The sequence below is a fragment of the Lepisosteus platostomus genome, chromosome 10, assembly GCF_059453375.1.
Source record: "Lepisosteus platostomus isolate fLepPlt1 chromosome 10, fLepPlt1.hap1, whole genome shotgun sequence".
Lineage (NCBI taxonomy): Eukaryota > Metazoa > Chordata > Actinopteri > Semionotiformes > Lepisosteidae > Lepisosteus > Lepisosteus platostomus.
The window spans coordinates 16194397-16218091 of record NC_142620.1 but is presented as its reverse complement, the minus strand read 5'-3'; the positions used below and the strand labels follow the sequence as shown (position 1 = coordinate 16218091).

The 23695-nt window shown below is 36.2% G+C and overlaps 1 protein-coding gene across 5 annotated transcripts in view; it reads right to left on the bottom strand.

Moving 5' to 3' along the window:
* LOC148653429 (formin) overlaps window positions 1-23695 on the bottom strand; it is a 144818-nt gene that overhangs the window by 37682 nt on the left and 83441 nt on the right. For all 5 annotated transcript variants that reach the window (XM_088648416.1, XM_088648417.1, XM_088648418.1 and 2 more), the window contains 2 exons: window positions 23517-23637; window positions 1687-1779 (listed from right to left, as the gene is read on the bottom strand). In XM_088648416.1, the coding sequence (XP_088504542.1) occupies window positions 1687-1779; window positions 23517-23637 (214 nt within the window). The remainder of the gene's footprint in view (window positions 1-1686; window positions 1780-23516; window positions 23638-23695) is intronic.

The following is a 23695-nucleotide window of genomic DNA, read 5'->3' as shown; positions in this document are numbered from 1 at the left end:
ATGAATCTTGAGTGACGGTTAAGGGCAATTTGGGAAATAATCAAACAGTTTAGATTTCATAGGATTTCATTTAGGATGATGGCTTTGGCTGTGTACTTAGTATACCTACAGTATTCCTTTCTGATTGCAAGTTCTTAAAGATCAATAGTTTCTCTTGAAATAATTTAGGACTGAAGCTTTAAGCTGTCCTCTACTTTGTTTAAGGAAATGAGTTCTGGTTAATGTCAAGAATCAAATTCCAGTGTTAAATCTAATATATAAATATTTGTATTTGTTTAAGCAAGCTTAGGTAGATGTGATTATAATGCTGTATACTCAATGAGAAGATCTTCACTGCTACAGAATGCTAATCTGTTTTAATTTGATTTAAATGTAATATACATACTGTATATACAATATAGCCTGTAAAGTATGTCTTCTCTAAAACCGTTTAAAACTTACAGTATTAACAAGTTTCTTCTGTCTACCTCCAAATTTCACACACAAGAGTTCAACAAAACATTTTCTTTCGTTCCTTGTCAGGTGATGGCAGGTACTTTATTCAGTAGTCATCATCATTGCCAAAAGCTATTTTAAGATTTGATTTTTATCTCTCCTGTCTGCCATCTGAGTACAACTGGCAACCATCTCTTCAAAGCATAAAAGACAAGAGACTATTATCAACCACAAAAGGCATAAGCAAAGAAATATTCCATAGCAACAGGATGCAAGCTGTGTTATCTCTGAGTAGACACAATAAAAAAATTATGACGACCTCAATAAAAAAGAGAGAAATGCATTTCAAAGTATTATGCAAAAATGTCAGAACATCCTGTCTAGTGTTTCCAAAAGTCACACTGTGAACATATTTTATTTACAAGCATTGTGCTAGGGATTCCCTACCAGGTTCAATGGAGACTATTATGCCATATGCATCTGACTTCACAAAAACAGTGCTTCTAATGCTTGAACTGTTTTAAATGGCTGATTCAGTGACAACAGAACATGAAAGAAATCTCAGCATGAAAAACAAGATGAATGAAAGTATGCTATCACCTGAAAAACTACATGATAAAACTAGTATTGGGGCATTGCATGTGCCCTTTACTGCAAAGTTAAGGGGTAATGAGGACTTCATCTCAGTAGACAGCTCAGTTAAATGGAACTCTTTTCTTTTTTTTTTACAAGATTCTCTGAGCTTTGGAAATGTTTATTCTTGAAAGATATAAAAGGCAGATCAAAGGTTTCTTTTTCAGTGAAGTGTGGAAACAGACTATGGTTTACAAGAAGAAAAAAATTAAATCATTATGCTTCTGCTTCTAGGATCTCAGTTTCTGTAAATATACGAGAGGTCTTCTCATGAATCAATTCACTGACTTTTCAGACATAAAAAACCCAATTGCTTAAGACTTTGTGAGTAATATTACACATTTGGGAATGCTAATTTCCTTGCATGATCGTTATAATCAGGTTAACTGGCTTTGTGGAGTCCACAGAAAATCTAAACACATCTAAACACATAATCAGTGCAGCCTAACTGGCCCCTAGCTTTATTAGCAGTTTTGCAAAGGATCAAACAAGTAACATCAGCTAGGGCAAGGCAACACGCTACGTTTCTGATCTACAGGAACATGGAGCTAAACAAAACATATCACCTTCTAAAAGTTAACAAAAGAGGGGGTGGGGCATTGTATTTTTTTAACTCACCAACAGAAATGAATGCCTCCATTTTCTCCTTAAATGGCTGGAGATGCTCCTCTGAGGAGTTTCGGCACACCTTCTGGATCTCCTTTTCACAAGCTGTGAAATAATAATAATAACTGTTACAGTCCTACACACTCCTACTGTATATAGGAGTTTTTCTCTGCATGAAATGTATCATATTAGGATTAGGCTCAATTCTACAAAATCAATAAGTATTCCTTCAGTCTCTATTTCCCTAGAAATATAAACACACTGTTGTTGTATTGCACATTAGAAATGCATTTTATTTTTCCAAATATTATTATGAATTTACATAGTTTTTTTCTATTTATTTTTTTAATCAAATTTTAATAAAATCAATATGCTTCATCATGAACAAATCGGAGTGCACTTCACTGGACTGAAACTCTTCAATGCTGCAATATGGGGTCACAAGAGACAAGATGAGTCAAGTGAATTGCTCTGAATTTAATGCTATTGATTAGCAGGCTAGGAAATTTAAAATAGGCACAGTAATTACGTTTGAGGATGAAGAAAGCATTTGTAATCTCACTTTTAAGACAAAAATAGAAATCAAATGTTATCAAAATGCTAAAAACATTTAAAAAATATAACACATAATAAGGCAAACCCTGTTCCATAAAAGCCCAATGCACTTCAGTGATTTTTAAACAAACACTGTATAAGCGTGTAACTTAAATATATTTCACAAGCCTGTCTAAATATAAAAACATGTACACTGAATTTTCCACTTGTAAAATGAATTATTTTAATTTAATCTAAATTATATTATTTGTAACAACAATATAACACAAATAAAATATATAATTTGAGGGATCAAATCATACCATGTAGTAACTAAGTCAGTGGTGGGGATTTCCAGTCCAAACTAACACTGAACCATAATTAAGCATTAAGCATTAGTTATCCATAAAACATAAAAGAGATTATGCCATTCATATTTTATTGAAAGGGGAATCTGAAAGATGTCAAAACAAATTTAGATAATTATTAGTTTTGATTCCACTGTGTGCAGGTGGGCAGGTGATATAAGAGAAAGGAAACTGTTTAATGAATTTTAAAGCATTGATAAAAATAAATACAACCTAGGAATTTGTACCTGTCTGTCAGTGAGTCTGGTTATCTCTAGGATTAGGAATAATATTAATAATAATAATAATAATAATAATAATAATAATAATAATAATAATAATAATAAAAAAAATCATCATCATCATCTTCATGAACAGTGCCTAACGTCTTACACATGACAGAAAGACTTCTTTGAAGTCACCTGCTGTTCCTTACATTATAGTTGTCTGACCTAAACTAGAGCAGTTGCTGTGATAAGAATATCCCTGAATGGAGTGTTGGATGCATGTATTTTGCAGTTCAAATAACACTGCCACAATAAGTACAGTACATCTGGATGAAATAAAGTAACAATGGGCATTGAAAGCCTATGACTCTGCATCATGTGCAGTTTTCTTGTTTGAGCCAAGCCCATTCATTACCAAAGCAGAGTGCCTGTGATGTGCATGGTTGCCATTACACTCGGAGAATATAGCTGCTTTAGTGTTTGGTCATTTTGACAACATCGGGTTTTCACCAATTATGTCTCTTTAAGTCACAATTAATCTCCTGTTCTTACAAAGCCTGCTACCTGATCAATTCATTACACAATGCTGTCCATTATAATGAGCACATGTGAGAGCCTTATTTAGGGCTGTGTTTTTTTGTTTATTCTTAATTTGCTTTGTTGCTATGCCAAACAGGCCCAGCTCAAACAGGAATTGCGGCATGACAGTAACTTGGCAACACTGTGACAAAACTGACGATTTTCTTAAACTGAACTGAGCAAGAGGCTGAAAATAAGAACCAGCGAGAGACTTCCACAGTACATTTTCAAATCTGAAAGGCAATAATAAAGAAGTAAATATTAAAATAATTAAACACTTTTACTCTGTCATTACTGAAAACCAAACCACATTGCCTGAAAATGAGTGTTGCTTAAGTCATAACTTTTTTAGAGTTTATGAGAACACAGCAACAAAAGAAGGATTTTAAGTCCATCTTCCTTGGTTAGTTGCTATTAGCTAATCAGTTTTAGAGAAAATATATATATTTATAGATGTATATGTATTTATACATAATGAATGGTGTATACTTAGTATATTTTCAAATAATCTTTAGTTAATTCTAAAACTAACATTTCAAACTGTTAGCATTTTAAACATTTCTGCATCAGAAAATGAAAACTGTCCTCATTCAATTACCTTGTATTGACATGGAAAAGATGCCATGTTCACAGTCACATTCTATTTTAATAAGCCACAATTTTGTGGATATTCTTTACATTCCTGTTTGCAGAAAACAAAGTGAGAACTGCAGGGTTAAGGGCATATCATTTCTATAGCTCTTTCCCGGAAAGTGTCAGCACTGAACGATATGAAGATGCAGACAAATTACAGGGGATTACAAGTGACAAAGTTCCATCACAGACACCATAAATTACATGAAAAATACAAGTGCACTGGGAAAAGGAAAAATGCAGGGTATTTGGTGCAATAAATCTCATGAGGTCTTGTAACTACTGTATTACATTCTGGGATTTAAATTTTAACTACGCCCTTTTTGTAGATTACATGCACCTTTTTTGTTATTTTTGTACATACTGAAACTGTTAGCTTTCTAAAGTGTAAATACAAGGTAGGATACAGAATATCAGGTACAGTATATTTTTTGCATATTTATAATTATTCTAGGTTTAATATACACATTTTACATAACTGATAAAGATATTCAAAATTTAGTTATTCACTGAACTATTTTAGTTTCAAACTGTTAGCATTTTAAACATTTCTGCATCAGAAAACTAAAACTGTCCTCATTCAATTACCTTGTATTGACATGGAAAAGATGCCATGTTCACAGTCACATTCTATTTTAATAAGCTACAATTTTGATGAAGGAAATATTTATTTCCTGCAGTTATAAATCATTACATGCGTCTTTAACTCATTCATTTTCTAAATCAGCAATTACTGTGCTTTTCAATAAAGACATATGAATTTATGAATTATGGTGTAATTTGCTGTAGACTTTAAGTGAAGGCCTTCCACGCTATCAGTGCTATATGGTACTAAAACTAAACTAACCAAAAATGTAATATTATTCTTAGTCATGAAACAGATTTTGATATTTCATGCTTTATTAATTACATTTTGAGACAAACACAATCTACAGCATAATCTTTTAAGCTATGCTCTGCTGTTACTACTCTTAAGCTACAGTATTTGGGTAAAAGCTTGCAAATGGCAGAACTTAATGGTATTTTGATTGCATGTAATGAAATCACACTCTGTTCAAAACAAACACGACCACAATAAACCCCCTGGATAAACCTGGGATTTTTGCTCAGGCAGAGGCTTCTACATTAATAAAAGATTTTTCATACCCATCAGTTGTCAAACATAATATTTATTGGCTCTGCCACTTTACTGTTACCAATACTTCAGCACAATTTATCCCTAGTCCACAAAAAACAACTATACTATTTAAATGCCCTATGATTAATTACAGGAAAATATTTGCAAATGTCCATATTTATTATTATTATTGTTATTGTGAAATTAATTTCAAGACTCAAAAAATTGTTAAATCTCAGAATTGTGAATAAAACCTAATATAAATTATTCCCATTCAACAAGAAAAACAATCCGGCTTTCAGTTGACATAAATATCTAAAATATCCAGGTTTTAATACTTAAAATACCCAAGTTTAAGTTTGGTGATTGAGAAATACTCTGACAGGAGACAGAAAAGCCTGACCAAAAGCAATTAAATGTGTATATTCAGTCTTTTCTTTTGAAGTAATTGAACAGTTTCTTTATGATGTTACAATGAATGGATGGTTTTGAATACTTTACAGAAAAATTCATCAAACCAACTCTCACAGTCCAAAGTATTGCATGAGTAGGGACATGGGTACTGCGGCAAAACCACAGCTTTTTCTTTAAGGATAAGTCTGGCCTCATTCATAACAGCTTCTGTTTTGATTTCTCTACTCTGCTACCCACAACAGGAGATAATCTTGGTAAGTACTTACAACATTAGTTCCCAATCAGTCATTTGTTACATGAAAAAAGGGAACTGCCCTCTGTGCATAGAAACTGTGGCAAAACATAATAACCAGGAGGAGTGAATCACTGAAAATGAACCCTGGAAAGCCCAAAGGAGGATCAAAATCAAAACCCAGGGGAGACGTGAGGTAGGTGTATTCCCTCCCATTGCCAAATCAGTCAAATCTGTGAGCATTTCACTTGTGGTCTAGACAGTGATACGCACAACCAGGCAAATAACCCTAAACAAAAAAAAAATGAGCAGGCCCTCTTTCTTCACAAACCGGGGCATTTATCTAGCTTGTATATTAAAGGGTGATCATAACAGCAAAGCTACAATTTTGTGGCGACTGTCCTCGAACGAAGAAACCGTGGTCTAGACAGAGAAGGCCACAAAAAGGAAGCCTGAAAAACAACAGCAGCCCCATAAAAAAATGTCACAAATCTGCCTTGACAGGGACATTGTTTCGGTATCTAAGCCACAGAGTGAAATGGAAGGGGCAGAGCTCTTTCAAAGCGTGTGCCGTGGAAACGGAGTCTAATTACTCGTCCTTCCTTGTTTACAGGCTTAACTTCTGTTATTGCCAGCCTCGCCACAGCTGGGTTAATCCTATTATGGCAAATAAATCCATGCTGTTCTTTAATTGGCTGACCACAGTTAATCGGGCTGAGTTTACCCACATATCTGCATTAACTTAGCAGTAGGAATACAGTCTAACTTAACACTTCCTGATCACAAAGTTCAGCACGAAGACAGAGCCCAAACTTCCGTCAAAATTTTCAACCCATCAAAATTGGCCTATATACTGTGTTCATGTGTTTATTACTAAAACAAATTACTACCGGCCTTGACTGTATGTAATAAAAGTAACCTGTAACAACAATATTGCTTGTTGGGTCCATTTATTTTTTTCTGTATCATTTACAACTGTGAAAATATTTTAGATTTTACAATATTTGGTACCACTTGACAAAAAAAACAGCTGCTGTATATCAGCACAGAATAAGTTTTGTAAAAGTTCATTGCAAGTGACTTAATGCATCCACTTATGTCCTGTTTTTCAGCTAAAATAAAATGACTTTTTTAAAGTTTAAAAGGGAATGTTACTCACTTTCACTTTGGAAAACACTTTGGATTTCACTTTAAAAATCTATCTAAATGAAAATGCTATATTTATCTTCACTAAAAAATAAATGATGCAAATTAAATTATGTCTGGGCACTTGGACAGCTGTCTGGACACTTACGCTCAATAAAAACTCACCATCTTGCAAGTTCTTGTTTTCTTCCAAAGTGATTTCAAAGACCGATAGCAAAAAGTGCAGACATCCCATCTCCAGAGCCAGAAGTCAAAAGCTATCTTAATGTTTCTCTAGATATTGGCTGTTTAGATTTGTTATATGGCTAAGATGATAGGTACAGTATACATATCTCTGCTTAACTGTACAGTTCATATCTGTGCTTTTGTCTGTGCTTTGTTTTCCTCATGCTTCCTGCCAAATCAGAAGATCATGAAGAATCTGTCTCTGGCAGCAGTCATAATACACCTTGATCTGAGACTCAACCCAGCAAACGCAACCTATCAACATCAACAAAGATAAGATAACGAAGAATATTGTTTCCATTTATGATTTGTGTAAACTGTGGCTAAAATATGAAATGATATATACAGAACACTACATTATTGTTTTTAACTTTTAACTGAACCAACATAGTTTTCCTTTTTCACTAGATGCAATAAAATAATTTATCTCACAAATACACAAATTGTGGGTCAGGTCACATTGTATTGTTACTTGTATAGTGTGTTATCTTCACTACCAAAAAACTCTGAAATCACAAAAACACAACTACAGCCATCTCTCGTAAAACAAGCAAGAGTCATCTTGACATTAATCTGGATGTCAAGCTTCTGTTGGTCTATTCTTTAACTGACATATTAATACTGTACATTTTGGCCTGTTTACTAAGTCCACTGTGCTTTTTTAAATCTCTGTCCTAAGTTAGCCTACTTGTTAAGAAACTAAACTTTTTCACACTCAAATGGTAATTGTCTGAGACTACATAAGTGACTATGTCACTTAATAACATAGTCATAGACTAGAAAAGGCAATAACTGAAACCAACACACTCCTACAATCCAACAAATGTGGAAGTATGGAACAAGCTACCCAGCCAAGTGGCTAAAGCCGATACCCTGGCTTTCTTCAATAAAATGCTGGGTAAGATCCTTGGAACAATAAGCTATTAATTACCAAATGGGCCAAATAACCGGTTCTCAAATGTAATATTTTTTATGTTCTTATACTGATACTTGAAATTTTATCTGTGTAATATGACTCCTTATGCATCCGTTTATTTAAATTAATTCCGTATATAATCAGCCTTTACTAGGCATCAGGTATTTCAACATAACACAATTTCATAATCATAATGTGTCATTTCTTGTGTCAAAGGTCTTGATACACACTACAATCGTTGGCAGATCTGAATAGGCTACACAGCCAGGTGGTTCAGGCCCAAACTCTGAGCTTGAATCCAGGAATGTCTGGATGACATTTCAGAGGCACTTAGCAACTAAATTACTAAACAAGCAAGATAGGCTGGAAGGCCTTCTGTTGTTTGCAACCTTTCATATGTTTAGACCATGGTTCACATGGAAAGACATTATGATGGAGGCTCAAGTTGCAACACTAATGTAGCTACCAGATTAATTGGTTAGGGTAGGATTTACTGTACGTCAGGGAATTAAGGGATTCATGAATCCTACATTCATTTCATATTATTAAAGCCTAAATAAGGCATCAATGTTCAATTACAGCACACTTGAAGAATAATGTAAATAAAATATATAAAAGACACCGGAAGCATAGCAATCAATTCTCAGTGAATAAAATCCTCAGAATTGACATTTTCTTGCCAAAAAATCTACTCATATTGGTCTACTGTAATAACTGTCATTTAAAATTGTACTACTTAGCAATTTGTATCATACAGATTTTGGCTAAGCCTGAGAATGTACAAGTACTCCCATTGTAATTTTGAACAGCTCCCTCCCCGTATGTCCTTAAAACCACGTAACCCTGTCATGCTCGTGAAGCCAATGCCCTGGTTTATTTCAAGAAACGTATCCCTGGATCAATTAACTACTAAGTACCAAGTGAGCTAGATAGGCTGAATGTCTTCTGTATATTTGTACCCTTCCTTATGATCTCTAATATTGCTGGCCTCCCGTGTGATACAGCCAGTAAAGACACTTGCCCAAGTGCAGGCCAAGCTCTGTGATCATGGGTCTGACCAGGATTGCCCCAGCAGTGGCAAGACTTTGAGAGGAGGTCAGGATTAGTAAGCCAGAGCTCTCTTGGCTCTCAGAGACAAAAAGTCCCTTGCAGCCTCCTGTGCATAAGCAGGCTCACTGTCATGAAAGATGTGCCTCTCCTCCAGTCTCCTCCTGTAATTCTGGTATGACATGTTAAAAACGAGTGGCTTGGAGGTAGGTGGGTCAGAGGAGTCTGCCTGTACTTTCTCATACTCCCCTGTGGCCATGGGGTTTGTAACTACAAACTGAGATGTGAAAAACACACAAAATTTGCAAATGAGGTGGGTAAATCAAAAATAAAGTATAGTTCTGTTACTGGTATTAGTATATGAGAAACTAGTTTTACCGGAAGAAGTTGGACACATTACGTACTGTTAAACAAAAATATCTACATTATGACAGGGCTATCAAAAAACAACCAAATGGATACCACTATATATATATAACATGCTTCCTGAAGAACTGAATTTCATTAACTTCCACTCAAAAAGGGGTTCTTATGGAATTTTAACAAGGAATTCTTTTTCGTCTCAATGTACATCTCAAATGATCGTGTTGTGCTGAATTAAAGTGTACAATCTACCAGTGTGGAACATAAACATTCTTATTTGACCAACGTATGAATAGATTAAAAGGTTAAAAGACAAACAAAGTGTAGATCAGTATGATTTGATGTCATCAACCTCTACAATAAGAACATTTTTGTTCAAAAGTAAAATGTTGTTGTCTATAACTTATCTCTGGCATATCGCTTAGACCACATGGAAGAACAGTTGATACAGCACATCTCATGCAATTCTTTAACTCAGAAAGCAGACGCAGATAACTCTCTCTCATAAACGTGACATTCAACATTTCCTTTAGATTACATAAGAGTACAGCTATCGTATTTGTTTCAATCAAGTTTACTTGAAAGATTCTTAACAAAGAATTAAAAGAAACAAAAATCAGATTTGCAGATTTATAATCATATCTTAAAGGCGCCAGGGTAGCATTATGGAGTCTCCAGAAAGTCTCCAAAAAGCATGTTGTCTTTCTGAAAGCACAAAGAATAGCCTGCTGCACAAGCCTGTGGATTGCATCGCAAAAATATACTTAAGGAAAAAAAGTAGAAGTGTTCTACTGGGGGTTGGATTGGGGTTGGACATTCAAACCCAGCTCATTGATGTCATCATGGTCCCTTAATTATGACCTTGAACCACTAAAACCACAAAAGCAACTCTGTTACAAGAAAATATGAGGACATTAACACAACACTTCAAAATGCTGGATTCACAGCTGGAGTGGAATTTGAAAAACAGCACAAACATGTTGAAGACAAGACTATATGTATTGTGTCCATTACAGACCACTGCAAAATGAGACCATCACCCCAGTCCCAACAAAGGGTTTTTTTAAATCTTGTATTTAATTTTTCTTAATCTTCTGATTTAAGTACCATTAAAGTAGTCATAGGAAAATATATGAATGCTACTGAAGGCTGCCTAACATAACTATTTCCCAAAGTTTCAATATTTATCAATGTTGAGCTTAAAGGTTTACCTGTAAACGTTTTGATACTTTGCCAGCAGCCATATCACCTTGCAACTCACAACAGGCAACCCACTGAAGCTAAGCAGTACCTGGAAAAAACTAAAGGTTGCTGCTGGAAGAGGTGTTAGTGGGGTCAGCAGGGGGCGCTCACCCTGTGGTCTCTGTGGGTCCTAATGCCCCAGTATAGTGACGGGGACACTATGCTATAAAAAAGGTGCCGTCCTTCAAATAAGATGTAAAACCAAGATTCTGACTCTCTGTGGTCATTTAAATCCCAGAGCTTTTCTTGTAAAGAGCAGGGGTGTTACCCTGGTGTCTTGGCCAAAACCACTCATGGCCTCCTAATAAATTGGCTTCATTACTCTGTTCTCCTCCCCACTGATAGCTGATGCGTGGTGAGCGTTCTGGCGCACTATGGCTGCCGTCGCATCATCCAGGTTGATGCTACACATTGGTGGTGGTGGAAGGGAGTCCCCATTACCTTTAAAGCGCTTTGAGTGGAGTGTCCAGAAAAGCACAGATAAGTGTAAGTAATTATTAATTATTATTACTATTATTATTATTATTATTATTTTACTTTTGTCCTGTTGTTCTCTATGTATTAGTCTGAATAGAAAATCAAAGTTTTGACAGATCAGTTTTATTTTGTTTTTAATGTCAAAAAGCTTCATAAAGGGACAGTAATAAAAATATTAAAATTAAATTCAAAATTAGAGACACACAGGGGTGATTTTCAAAAAGTAATAAATTCTCAGCAGACTTAACATATAACAGTCACACAGCAATTTTATTAGGAAGATTTTCAGCATTTGTTAATCAACAGTTTGCTAATTCTTTTAAAATAAATTAGTTAAGGTTATGTTTTAGGTTATCAATGTTGACTCAAATGGTCAGTCAAATTTTCATACTGTACCTAACTAGAATATTGTTTTCAATACCAACATTTAATTGTTTATTTTTATATGTTTATTTATAGAATAAGCAAGATTTCTAGATGAAGAGGACAAAATGCTTGCATTCATGGTTCAGAAAATAATTTACAGTGATAATACATCATAAAAAGGGAAACAATTTCATTTTTCTCAAGTACTACAGAATAAGCGAGACATTTTCACTGCTTTTTAAATACATAAATGGAAATATCTACACGTCCTGTAGCTGTTATTTTAACACTTATAGGCTAACATAAAATTCTGGGATATTGAATCCTTGCAAGTGAATGCAAGATGGTGGCGACAGGGAAGGCTGCTGTCCTGCGAGCTCCCATTCGTCCTTGTCTATTTCTTTATTTTTTATTGTTTTTTGTACTGCTAACTGCACATACTGCTTGCTTGGTGATTAGATATGATCGACAAACACTATTGGCACAGTTAAATCTACATAAATAATTACTGCAAAGGAACAAGTAATAGGTTTATTCCATGCTGAAAAAAAGAAGAAAGAGAACACAACGTTTCGGCCGTGGAGCCTTCTTCAGGTGTGACACCTGAAGAAGGCTCCACGGCCGAAACGTTGTGTTCTCTTTCTTCTTTTTTTCATCATGGAATAAACCTATTACTTGTTCCTTTGCAGCCTACGCATGCTGACGCAGCTACCCACCTGATAAATAATTACTGCCAACTATACGGACTGTGGTGTCTCACCTGTACTGTACTGGGTAGAGGGGTAAACGGGCAGGCATTCTGGTAAGACTGAGGCAGCGCAGCAATCGTGCCCCGCTCCCAAGTATACTTCTTGCTAATGTTCAGTCACTGGACAATAAACTGGATGAACTGAGAGCAAGGCTTGTTTTCCAATGGGACCTCAAAAAATGCAACGTTCTGGCGTTCACTGAAACCTGGCTTGACCCGTCTGTTCCGGACTCTGCTATCCTCCTGGGAGGATTTTCTATTCACCGTCAGGACAGAACAACGGATTCGGGTAAGAGCAAAGGCGGCGGGGTATGCTTCATGGTAAACAATTCCTGGTGCACAGACGTGGAGATTTTTTAAACATCGTGCTCTATACATCTTGAACATTTGACAATAAAATGTCGCCCTTTCTATCTCCCGAGGGAGTTCACATTGGTAGTTCTCACAGTGGTGTATATTCCGCCGGAAGCAAATTTTACATAGGCACTGGATGAACTACACTCTCACCTTAACAGACACGCGAACACAAATCCTGAGGGGGCATTCATCTTAGCGGGTGATTTCAACGGTGCGAACTTGAAGGAAACAATGCCTAATCTACATCAACACATCGACTGCCTGAAGCGCGGAACAAACACATTGGACAATGTGTACACTCCCTTCAGGGATGGTTACAAAGCCCTCCCCCAACCTCCTTTCAGCAAATCCGATCATGCTTCCATTCTGCTACTTCCCGTTTACAAGCAGAAGCTTAAACAGGAGAGGCCAGCGTTAAGAACCATTCAACGTTGGTCGGATCAATTGGATTTTATACTAAATCACTGTTTTGCTACCACTGACTGGCAGATCTTCCGCGAAGCTGCCGAAAATAATATCAATCTGTATACGGACTATGTAACTGGCTACATGAGTAAATGCATTGAAGACGTGGTTCCCAGGATTACTGTTCGCACATATCCAAATCAGAAACTGTGGGTAAATGGCAAGATACGCACCAAACTGAAAGCTAGGACAGCTGCTTTCAATTTTGGCGATATGGATAAATACAAAAAATCCAGACACGACCTCAGGAAAGCTATCAAAATAGCTAAATACCACTACAGAGTAAAATTAGAGTCATATTATCATGGCTGCAACACACAGACCATGTGGAGTGGTATATGCACCATTACAGAGTACAAAATGCAACCCAGCTATATCGCACAACAGTCTGCCTCTCTTCCTGATGAGCTAAATTCATTCTATGCTCAGTTCGAGGTCAGTAACGCAGATCCAGTCAGGAAGATTCCAGAAATCCAAGACGGAAACCCACTGATCATATCCAGAGCGGATGTATGTAAAGTTTTTAAAAAGACCAATCCACGCAAGGCTCCTGGCCCTGATGCTATTCCTGGCCGTGTTCTGAAGGCATGGGCAGACCAGCTGGCAGATGTCTTCTCGGACATATTCAATCTCTCTCTAGCTCAGTCTATAATTCCTTCCTGCTTTAAGAAAACCACCATTGTCCCTGTTCCTAAGGAACCCAGAGTCAGCTACCTAAATGACTACCGCCCTGTTGCACTCACATCAGTTATCATGAAGTGCTTCGAGCGGTTGGTCAAAGCATACATCAGCTCCTCACTGCCTGACACCCTAGACCCACTGCAATTTGCGTTATTATTGGCCTGCCCTCCATACTGCCCTCTCACACCTGGATAAGAAAGGAACATATGTGAGAATGCTGTTTGTTGATTTCAGCTCAGCATTCAATACCATTGTGGCCTCAAAGCTTCTCATCAAGCTCCAGGACCTGGGACTGAACACCTCTCTCTGTAATTGGATCCTGGACTTCTCAACAGAACGTCCGCAGGTGGTGAGGATGGGCACCAACATATCCTCTACCCTGACTCTAAACACTGGAGCCCCCCAAGGCTGTGTGCTTAGCCCTGTCCTCTACTCCTTATTTACCCATGATTGTGTTGCCAGGCATAACTCAAACTCCATCATTAAGTTTGCGGACGATATAACAGTTATTGGCCTGATCACAGATAGTGAAGAGTCTGCATACAGGGAGGAGGTTGAAACCCTGGCAGCATGGTGCCAGGAGAACAACCTCTCTCTGAACATCAGTAAGACAAAGGAGATGATTGTGGACTACAGTATAGGAAACACCAGGGAGGAGATCACACACCTATCTACATCAATGGGACTGCAGTGGAGAGAGTCAGCAGTTTTAAGTTTAAGGAGTTAACATCTCAGAGGACTTAACCTGGACCCACCACACAAACACCCTGGTCAAAACAGCACGGCAGCGCCTATTCTTTCTCCGTAGGGTAAAGACATTTGGCATGCCATCACATATCCAGGCCAACTTCTACAGGTGCACTATCGAGTATCCTGACTGGTTGCATCACTGCCTGGTATGGGAACTGCTCCGCCCGGGATCGCAAAGTACTGCAGAGGGTGGTGAAGTCAGCGCAGCTCATTACCGGCTGTGAGCTACAGTACAAAACATCCAGGATATCTAATCAGCTAGATGTCTGAAGAAGGCCAGGTCCATTCTCAAGGACCCCAGTCATCCCAGTCACAAACTGTTTTCCCTCCTACCGTCCGGTAAAAAGTCCAACTGACTACGGAACAGCTTCTACCTCTAGGCAATAAGACTGCTAAATAGACAACTTGCAGCTCCTTTAGCAAATCACCTGTAATGGCTACATGGGCAGACAGTTTTCACTGTATTCAGCATAACTGCACTACTTATATATATTGCATACACCATGGACACGTACCAGCTCTACTCATATTGAGTTTTATTCAATTTCTATTACATCTATTATAATATAACCTTATTTTCGTAACCTCAATTTTGTGATTTTTGTGTTTTTGTGTTTTTGTGAATGTTGTGATTTTTGCGATTTTTGTGATTCTTGTGATTTTTATGAGGTCGCAGAAAAGACATTTCATTGCCAGCAACTACTGCTGCACGCTGTATTGTTGTGCACTTGCTAAATAAACTTTGATTTGATTTGAATGAATTTCACAGATTATTCCAAAATATTGACAGAAGAATATAAAATAGAATTTTTAATATTGGCTCTGTTCCATATTTATCAGATGCATTTTGACAATGAAGCTCTTTTCTATTTATAAATGTTTTTACATGAACCGGAACTGATTTGAATGTATTGTGTGTGCAATAAACATCTCCAGATCCTGATGCAACATAAAAACTGGGGTTTAGATATGCTGGGGTTACTACTCCAGATAAAATTGAATGCTGATATAAAAATAATCCTTTTATCAATGCTACCATAACCTTTTGAAGAGTAGTAGAGATGGCAGAGAATCTTATCAAGTGACCTGTCATTACCTTCATATACTGCAGATTCAAAATTTTTCAGCAGAGTTCAGGCATGTCAAGATTTCAAATGTCACAATTTAACAAATCTAATAAACTATGCCTAATCCTGGTCTCTCTGTGTTGTACTTGTCGCTGACATCTATCAATCTGAAGCCTTTCAAGTTCAAATATGACATCTGCAGTCAACTGTGGCTCCCAGAAACAACATTCTTTAATTTTTCTTTTGAATTAATGTGCTGTTTGAATACTGGTTATATACCCATCTTTTAGCATAATCCTTTTGCAAGAATAAAATAACTACAAATGATGAGCTTGGAATAGTTGCATACAGTATATCACCCATACATTTGAAAATCAGCAGCAATTAGCAAATCATATGAGCAAAATTTCTTAATGACACACACCTACAGTACTGACTTTGTGGAAATGCCAAGGTTAGTACAAAAATAACAATTTGTCACTTAAACCTGGTATCATTGTTTGATCACTCCTCCCCATATTTTTCGCTAAAGATTTGATTAGTCTTGAACCTCAGTAGGAAAACTGACTACACTTTAAATGGGGGAGAATATTCCATGCTATGCCATGCTAAGCCATGCTATGTCCCAGAAAATCAATAACTTGAATCACAAGTTAAAAAATTAACATTGGCATGCTCCCGTCCAACAGTAGTTAGCACACAGATACATATTTCCAAGTAAGGTCACATTTTTATGACCTGGCAGATATACGTTATTTATGCCAAGCTGTGGATAGTTTCCACTGTAAGATGGAGGAATTTTATAGATAATCCACAATTATAAATTACTCCTCTCTGTTGCCAACCTCTCAATCCTCAAGCATAAATTCCAGCTATTCTCTTTGTTGATCTGAGCCAGAAAATGATTTTAGAAAACCTTCTAAGAATGGACTTGTGGCTATAATTCATTTAAATAAAACTGGTTTTATCATTGCATACACATATAACATAATTCTGCCTCCACAAAGCTTTTGTTTTGTCTGATATTTACCTAAAATGATTTGATCATTTTCCATGCTACTAAAATTACAATGCTAAAAAATAGATTAAGTAACAAGAATTAAAACATAGTCATTGTCTAGAAGATAACAGATTTACTATTAGATAAGATTTACTATGTGCTACTTCATTCTTTCTACACCTGAATTTTATTTTTATTATACACTTTGTTCTGCCAGCATTACTACTATAAAAACAAAGGAAAATAAAAATGATTTACAAATAAAGTTTCCAGACAAAAACATATTAGCTCTTGTGTTACACAGCTTAAACTTTTCATTCTTGCAGGCAGCTTAGTGACATTACTACACATTAAAAAAACAAAGGAATATTTGCTTTTCTCCGCACAAACATTTAAATGAATTCTTAAAGCCAATTATTCTAATCATATAAGCCAACAAACTCTCTAATAAAAAGGTTGAATTAAAATTAAGGTATAGTTTTCTGGGTAGGGGGTCTACTTTTGTTCTGTGTCAATATGTGACATCAGAAAACAAAGGTCCAACTTGATACTAAGGCCACAACCTAACATGGCTGGACATGTTAACCCAGCATTTTGCTCCATAATAAATTAACATTGTCTTTCAATATGTTCTGAAACCATGGTCCATATCACCTGTAGCTTAGTGTATTACACCTTTTAGTAGATGACAGGCAATACTAAAGGCGATAATTCTTTTGGGTTAATATCTGAAATGACTGCTTTGATGAGAACATTATGAATACAAACAGATAAAAATGTTATGTGTTTAAGATGAAAAAATCATGTGTTTCTTTTGGAAATTCATGTATTACAGCGTTACAAATCAAGTACCTGATCATGGTGAAACACTCCATTCTGTTCTACCATTGCATTGCACCTTATCTCTATTACTCCTGATTATACATATCATTCTCTACAATTACTGTAAGGCATACAATCTCAATGACAGTATAATTAAAATTCATATAGCTTGGTATGATATTTTTATCTTGAAGAATTATGCCTACATGTTGACCAGTCTATGATAAATAGTACTGTATGATATTTCACAGAAACTACACTCTCCAGAATTAAAAGGATAATTAAGAATTATACATGTTAGTGAAACAATAGAAACTTTTTACAGTAAAAAGAAGGAACTCATCTCTCCCCTGGAAAGAAAATGTGGTTGTAGACAAGGATGTTCATGGAAATTAATTGAACAGTCAAAACTAACTGAAAAACAAAGTCTGACTAAGGAATGCTTCATTTCAAACACAACAGCACTTGAGTAGTCTTTAGTGGTACTTAACGTTATATTCCAGTAATGTGAATGTTAATAGCACTGGATGTAAAGGGAAAGAAAAATCGCATACCTTCAGTCATCTGCAACTAATAATAATAGACACGCACACAAAATTCTCAGTCTAAAGCCAACTATCATCAATTGGAAATGTCATTATGAGGCCCAATTCATAAAAAAACTGAAATACAACAGTCTTTTTTTAATATTTCTTTTTTAATTAGTTATCTTATTATATTGAGTTTATTCTATCTTTTTACAGTAAAGCATTATTTTCTTCGTCTCTGGCTTCTATCAAATTGTCTCAAAATGCAAATCATCATACTAATAATAGAATAGTTAATTCCTTAAGAGGACACTTTATTGGGTATGAGGTGAAGTCAAGATTTTATTTCCCAGCTTTATAAGATGGAAAGAAATAAAAAAGCCCCTTTGTTTCACATACAAACTCCAATTAAAGCAAATGGATATAAAACCTGATTTTATTTCATAATGTACAGCAGGAAAGTGTACAGTCTACTCACTTCTCATGTGAAATTACAGGAATTACACCATTAAAATTCCATAAAATGTTAGTATAAATAAGGTGATAGACTTGCTTAGAAATAATTAATATAAATGTCATGATTGTTAATCAAGCATTAGCATTCCTTAAGTACCTTAGCATTCCTATCATCTTTTCTGAAACAAACCCCACCCCCCTAATGAGAGGATCTACTGTAAAACTATTGCTGTTGATCCTGAGTATATGTGACAACTTATTCCAACATTGGTCCCAAAACATGGTACCAGACACAGAAACACTAGGTTCATAAAATAGTGAGAAAACAAAAATGGAAATTCCTATTCCAGTAATGGCTTACGACATCTGAATTTTCTACTGATTTGTTTTATTATGTTCTGGATCATGTACAGCATTTTATGTGTTACTCGTGATTCATCTTTGTTGTTTTTTTCTCATTGTATTGTTTTCTATCATTGTTTAAACATTTCAACATTGGAAAAGGTTTCTTGAAGCTGATTTTGGAGAACACTAGTAAAGCATTATTATACTTATCCAGTAAGGCACCAAAACAACACCCTAGCTTTTCTGAAATCAAAACATTAAGAGGTATTTCATGAGGTATTCTTTTTAAAAATAAATTTGAAACAGATTTTTATCTTCTTACAGCCAAATAAGGTACTGTCAATTGTTAAAATGCTCACCACTACAATCTTACTCCCAGCATGGGAAAGATGCAGATAACATTTTGACCAAAATGTGCACTGTCAAACCATCTGTTTCCTTATACATGCTACAAGCCCACTTCATAATAGGCTTGGAATCTGAGAATTCAACAGTGATACTTGAGACTGTCAGCCAGAGAACTTCTGAAGATCCCTCTTCACAGCTCACAGGCCAGACATTGTGGTCACATGGCCATTCTGTGCCAGAGCACATCTCTTCCTAGCAAATCCATCCAGACTCAGATGGCACTAGGCTACTTTTGTCAGATTCCTTTAATGATGCAGCCCACACTATAATTAGTAATTAGGAATTAGTGAACTGGGGACTGTAGAGTCCAATCAGCAATCCATGTACAAGCCTTGGGCTGTGTGCTTGACTCTATTCACTTGCACTTCTGAATGTTGCTCTGATGCGCTGGACATCCTTGATTTTACTCTACAGCTATTTTGGAAGCTACAGTATATTCCTTCAAACAATGACTAAAGATATTAAATAACTATCTGCACTGAAATAATTGAATAAGCAAATGCAAAAAAATGCAAAATCAAAAAAAAACTGCAAGGCAGTGCATGTTATAGTCTTTTTTATTTTGTATAGTAAATGTTCATTTTTGTATAGTACAACGCATTATTCAGTCTATTGAACCAATTTAAATTGTCATACACTTAATAATTCATGTTTTCGAAGAGAGAATGTAACAGAACAGTACGGAAAGTAAGGCAGGTTTAATGTGACTCTGTTTTTGCATTCCCAAGTTCATCCAAAGAATGAAGCATACTCTTCCTCAGATCTGACGGGAAAACCACCTTCACCACCAAACCGTAAAATAAATCTAATGTACCCTGTAATACAGGCAACTCTAGTTAATATCGCTCAAATTGTTTACATCTGAAGGCCCGCTGCTGCTGTCTGAGTAACGGGCCCTGACGCTCAGCAGAGTCAGTCTCCACTAATCACATCTGGTTCTGCTTTAGAATTTCACTGGGATTCTGCCAGCAGCCACAGCTCCTAATGGCCACAATAAATTACAGTGACTCATCAAACCTTCTGCTGGATGTGTGAAAACCGTACCTTGTACTATTAAAACAAATTAAACTAGGGCATGTTTAGGGTTTATTTCCCATTCACATTCAGGCCCTACTTCAAATAGATCCAAATAATTCAAGATTGAAAAAATACACAAAAGCTCAGAAAGTAAATTTCCGCACCTCATTCTTCCTTTTATGATGCCTGCATGCTTTTCTTTTTTATGTTATAGTTAACACAGAAATATTTCTTTGAATGCGGGTATTCCTTTCCTCCAGGACACATTTAGCAACATAAAAAAAGTTACAATATTTGAAAAAAATAGTAGACATTCACAAGACGTTTTTAAGGCTTATATACCTGCTGAAGAAAGAACTCTGCACAGGTTAACCACAAACTGCACTGCCAAATTAAAGCAACCACTGTAGCTACAACATGATCTTTACATATTTTTTTTACTAATTATCAAATAAGTGGACCAAACATTGAAATACATCAGAATTGCAAGAACATCCACAGAGAACTTATAGACTGAAATCATTGACACCTGTCTTCCTTGTAAGATCATTCAGCATCATAATTCCAGAATTTGTTTCTGATTGTAATTGTCAAATTATTTATGCCCTTTAAATGCTCTATTTTAATAGTGTTTAGGCCCAAAATGTCACACCTGTTCAGGAGTTATTTCTGAAAAGAGAATATACCTGCTATTCCTGAAATGTGAAAAAAAGTTGAATTTTAGAAACAACTAAATCTGTAATGCTAAAAAACAATGGTATTACAGATGCCACAATACAATACAAGACAATATACAGATGCAGAAAGGGGCTATTTAAACATTTAAGAAGGCTTGTCTACAATAACAGAGATGTAATATTTTACTGACTTTGGTTTAAGATCTATGCAATTGTCTCTTTCACAAAATCCCTGCAATAAAATGCCTTTCTGAATAAATGCATTACCTAATGCTGACATTAAGCAGCTTTTAAAATAGAGACACTGACTGATTCGCTATGGTGATTAATACACGGGCCTTCTGCAAAATGTTAAACTCCCTTCAAGAACAAAAGAGCTCAGATTGTTAATTTTTATTTGATACTCTTTCGTCCTGTAGTATCCTCGCCTCACCGTCTGTGTCAATTACTCTATAGTTAAAAGTGAAGTTTATGAACACTTCACCCCAGGGAGAGGTAACACCATTCCTCAAGTGCAACAGTTTATTTAGGCAACTATTTCAGTCAGGGCCTGAGATATATTTTATCCCAGAATCTTGGGCAACACTTTCAGCTTCAGGCAACACTTAGAAAGGAATTACCTACAAGTGAAAAGCAGTGCTGAGACACATTACATTAGGGTTTTAACAATACCAGAGAAATTGCTCTGCAATATTCACAGTTTCACAGTACGATAGCTATAAGGTTCCGTCTTTAGCTACAAAACAAGTAGTCTTTTATCAATATCAAGCCTTTAACGTACAATCAAATATTTGTTATGACTCCATTTCAAAAGAATCTTCATTTTTAAAGGAAGATAATACCTTCCCCCTTCAATCAGAAGAAAAACAGTGTCCCCAAAAAAAGAAAACAGAGTGATCCTGCACCAATTCAATGATGATATTGTTATTCCACCTCCCTACACTTAGATGACATTAGTTTCCAATTAAAGTACCTCTGGGTGCTTATTTTAATCTGTTCCACTTTCCCCATAGCACCCTATGATGTCTTTACAATAGGTTTAAAATGTGCTTGATAAAGGTGATTAACATTGAACATTGTAATTTTTTTTATAACCTGCTATTCTGAATGATCCTATTGGTGCCAACAGAAATTGCAAAATGAGACATTTATTTTTTTGGCCATCTAATCATGCTGACAGTTATTTGTAAAAAAAAAGCACAGAAGCCGTGCCTATGTACCAAAAGCCCCCTGACAGAGGAGCAGATCAAACGCAGATCATGTTTCTGCAGAAACTACCAGCAGAGAGAGGGCAGGCCGGCAGACCCTCATAGATAGAGGCCAAGCTTGGAGAGCAAGATGGAGCACTCCCGTGTGAGTGCACTGAACAAACAACAACTGATACTTTCCTTCCCCTGCTGACCTCGACATCTCCATGTATCGTGGCTATTGCCAAATTCACCCCATTTAATGGAACAAATAAATTACTTCAAATAGAAGGGCTCCTGTTTGAGCAGGAAGGTAACGGTGCTTGAATTAACCCAGGGGATGGTAAGGTTGCTGCTATTTCACGCTCCTTGTCTGGCTTGTGGCATTAGTGCCCACCTCTTGGCTGACCTTTGAAGGTTATGGGAAGAAAGAATTGGAATCAAAATCTTTTCTTCTCCGGCTTCAAGAGACTTCACTCTAAACAGTTGTGTAACTGAAGCTTAACATTTCAAATCCATAATCTGGTCTTGCTGAGATCTTGGAAGCAGGGAATTCCTGCTTTTGTTATGACATTATGATACAGATGAGGTGTATATACAGTATAAGGTGCTTTAATGTAAATCAGATTTATCCCATAAAAATACTCTATTTAAAATTAAAAGCTGTTGGTTTGACAAGCCTTATCAATTGCTTTCTCTTGTATTAAGTAATTAAATACTGGAAAATATATACTAATTCATGGCTCACAGTACCTATTTAAAGGTATTTAAAAATTGCCATTTTTGTACATTTTTGCTATATATACAGTATACAGTAAAATAAAATGTAGAGTTGCAGTCATACTGACCATCTCACTTCACATGAAATACCCATATGCCACTGCTGCATCTTTAAAAGTCGCTAATACTTTCATGGTTTTGTGTTAAATGCAATGTCTTCAATATTCTTTTTAGTCTATATAAATTCCTGAAAGGTCAAAGTCAGTCCAAGAGTACTTTTGTAGAAGCTTTGTATTATTCAGGGTCTTACAGGTCGCTAAGGATCATGGTTTAACAGCAACCGCAAACTAAGGGGAAAATGGTTACCAAATCTAATTGCTTTCATATGGCATGTTATTGGTTAATTTAAATAATTAAGGCCAGGGGGCTTCAGGGCATAGTGGACTAAAACCCTAGCCTTTCACCTCTGGACAGGCCTGTCGGTAAGTGAAGTGTCAGCTAGTATCAGCCTGACCTTCAGTGGACAGGGCGTCTGCTGGCACAAGGCCTGACTACATCCAGTGCTATTGTCTTTAACATTTCATAATGTCAATTGATATCAATGAGGGGAGAATACTAACAAAATCAATATGGGGACAAATCTACCCCAATAAGCTTTTAAGGAAAACAAATACCAAAGGCAGGGTTATTGCCAAGCTTAAGAAAACACTTTTCATATTAGCACTTTTTAAGGTAAGAAAAAAAAATTACCAGTCATTTCTTTTTTCAGCTTCCTGAGGTCTTTTGTGAGATCATCAAATTTGACTTGAGCAGCTAGAAACAGGTCCTGGGGCTCTGGCAGTGGAAAGGTACTCTTGTCAGTTCCTGCGTTCTGCAAGTAAAAGACAGTGAAGGCCTGTAAATAAAAGTCTAGATTTTCAAGGAAATTT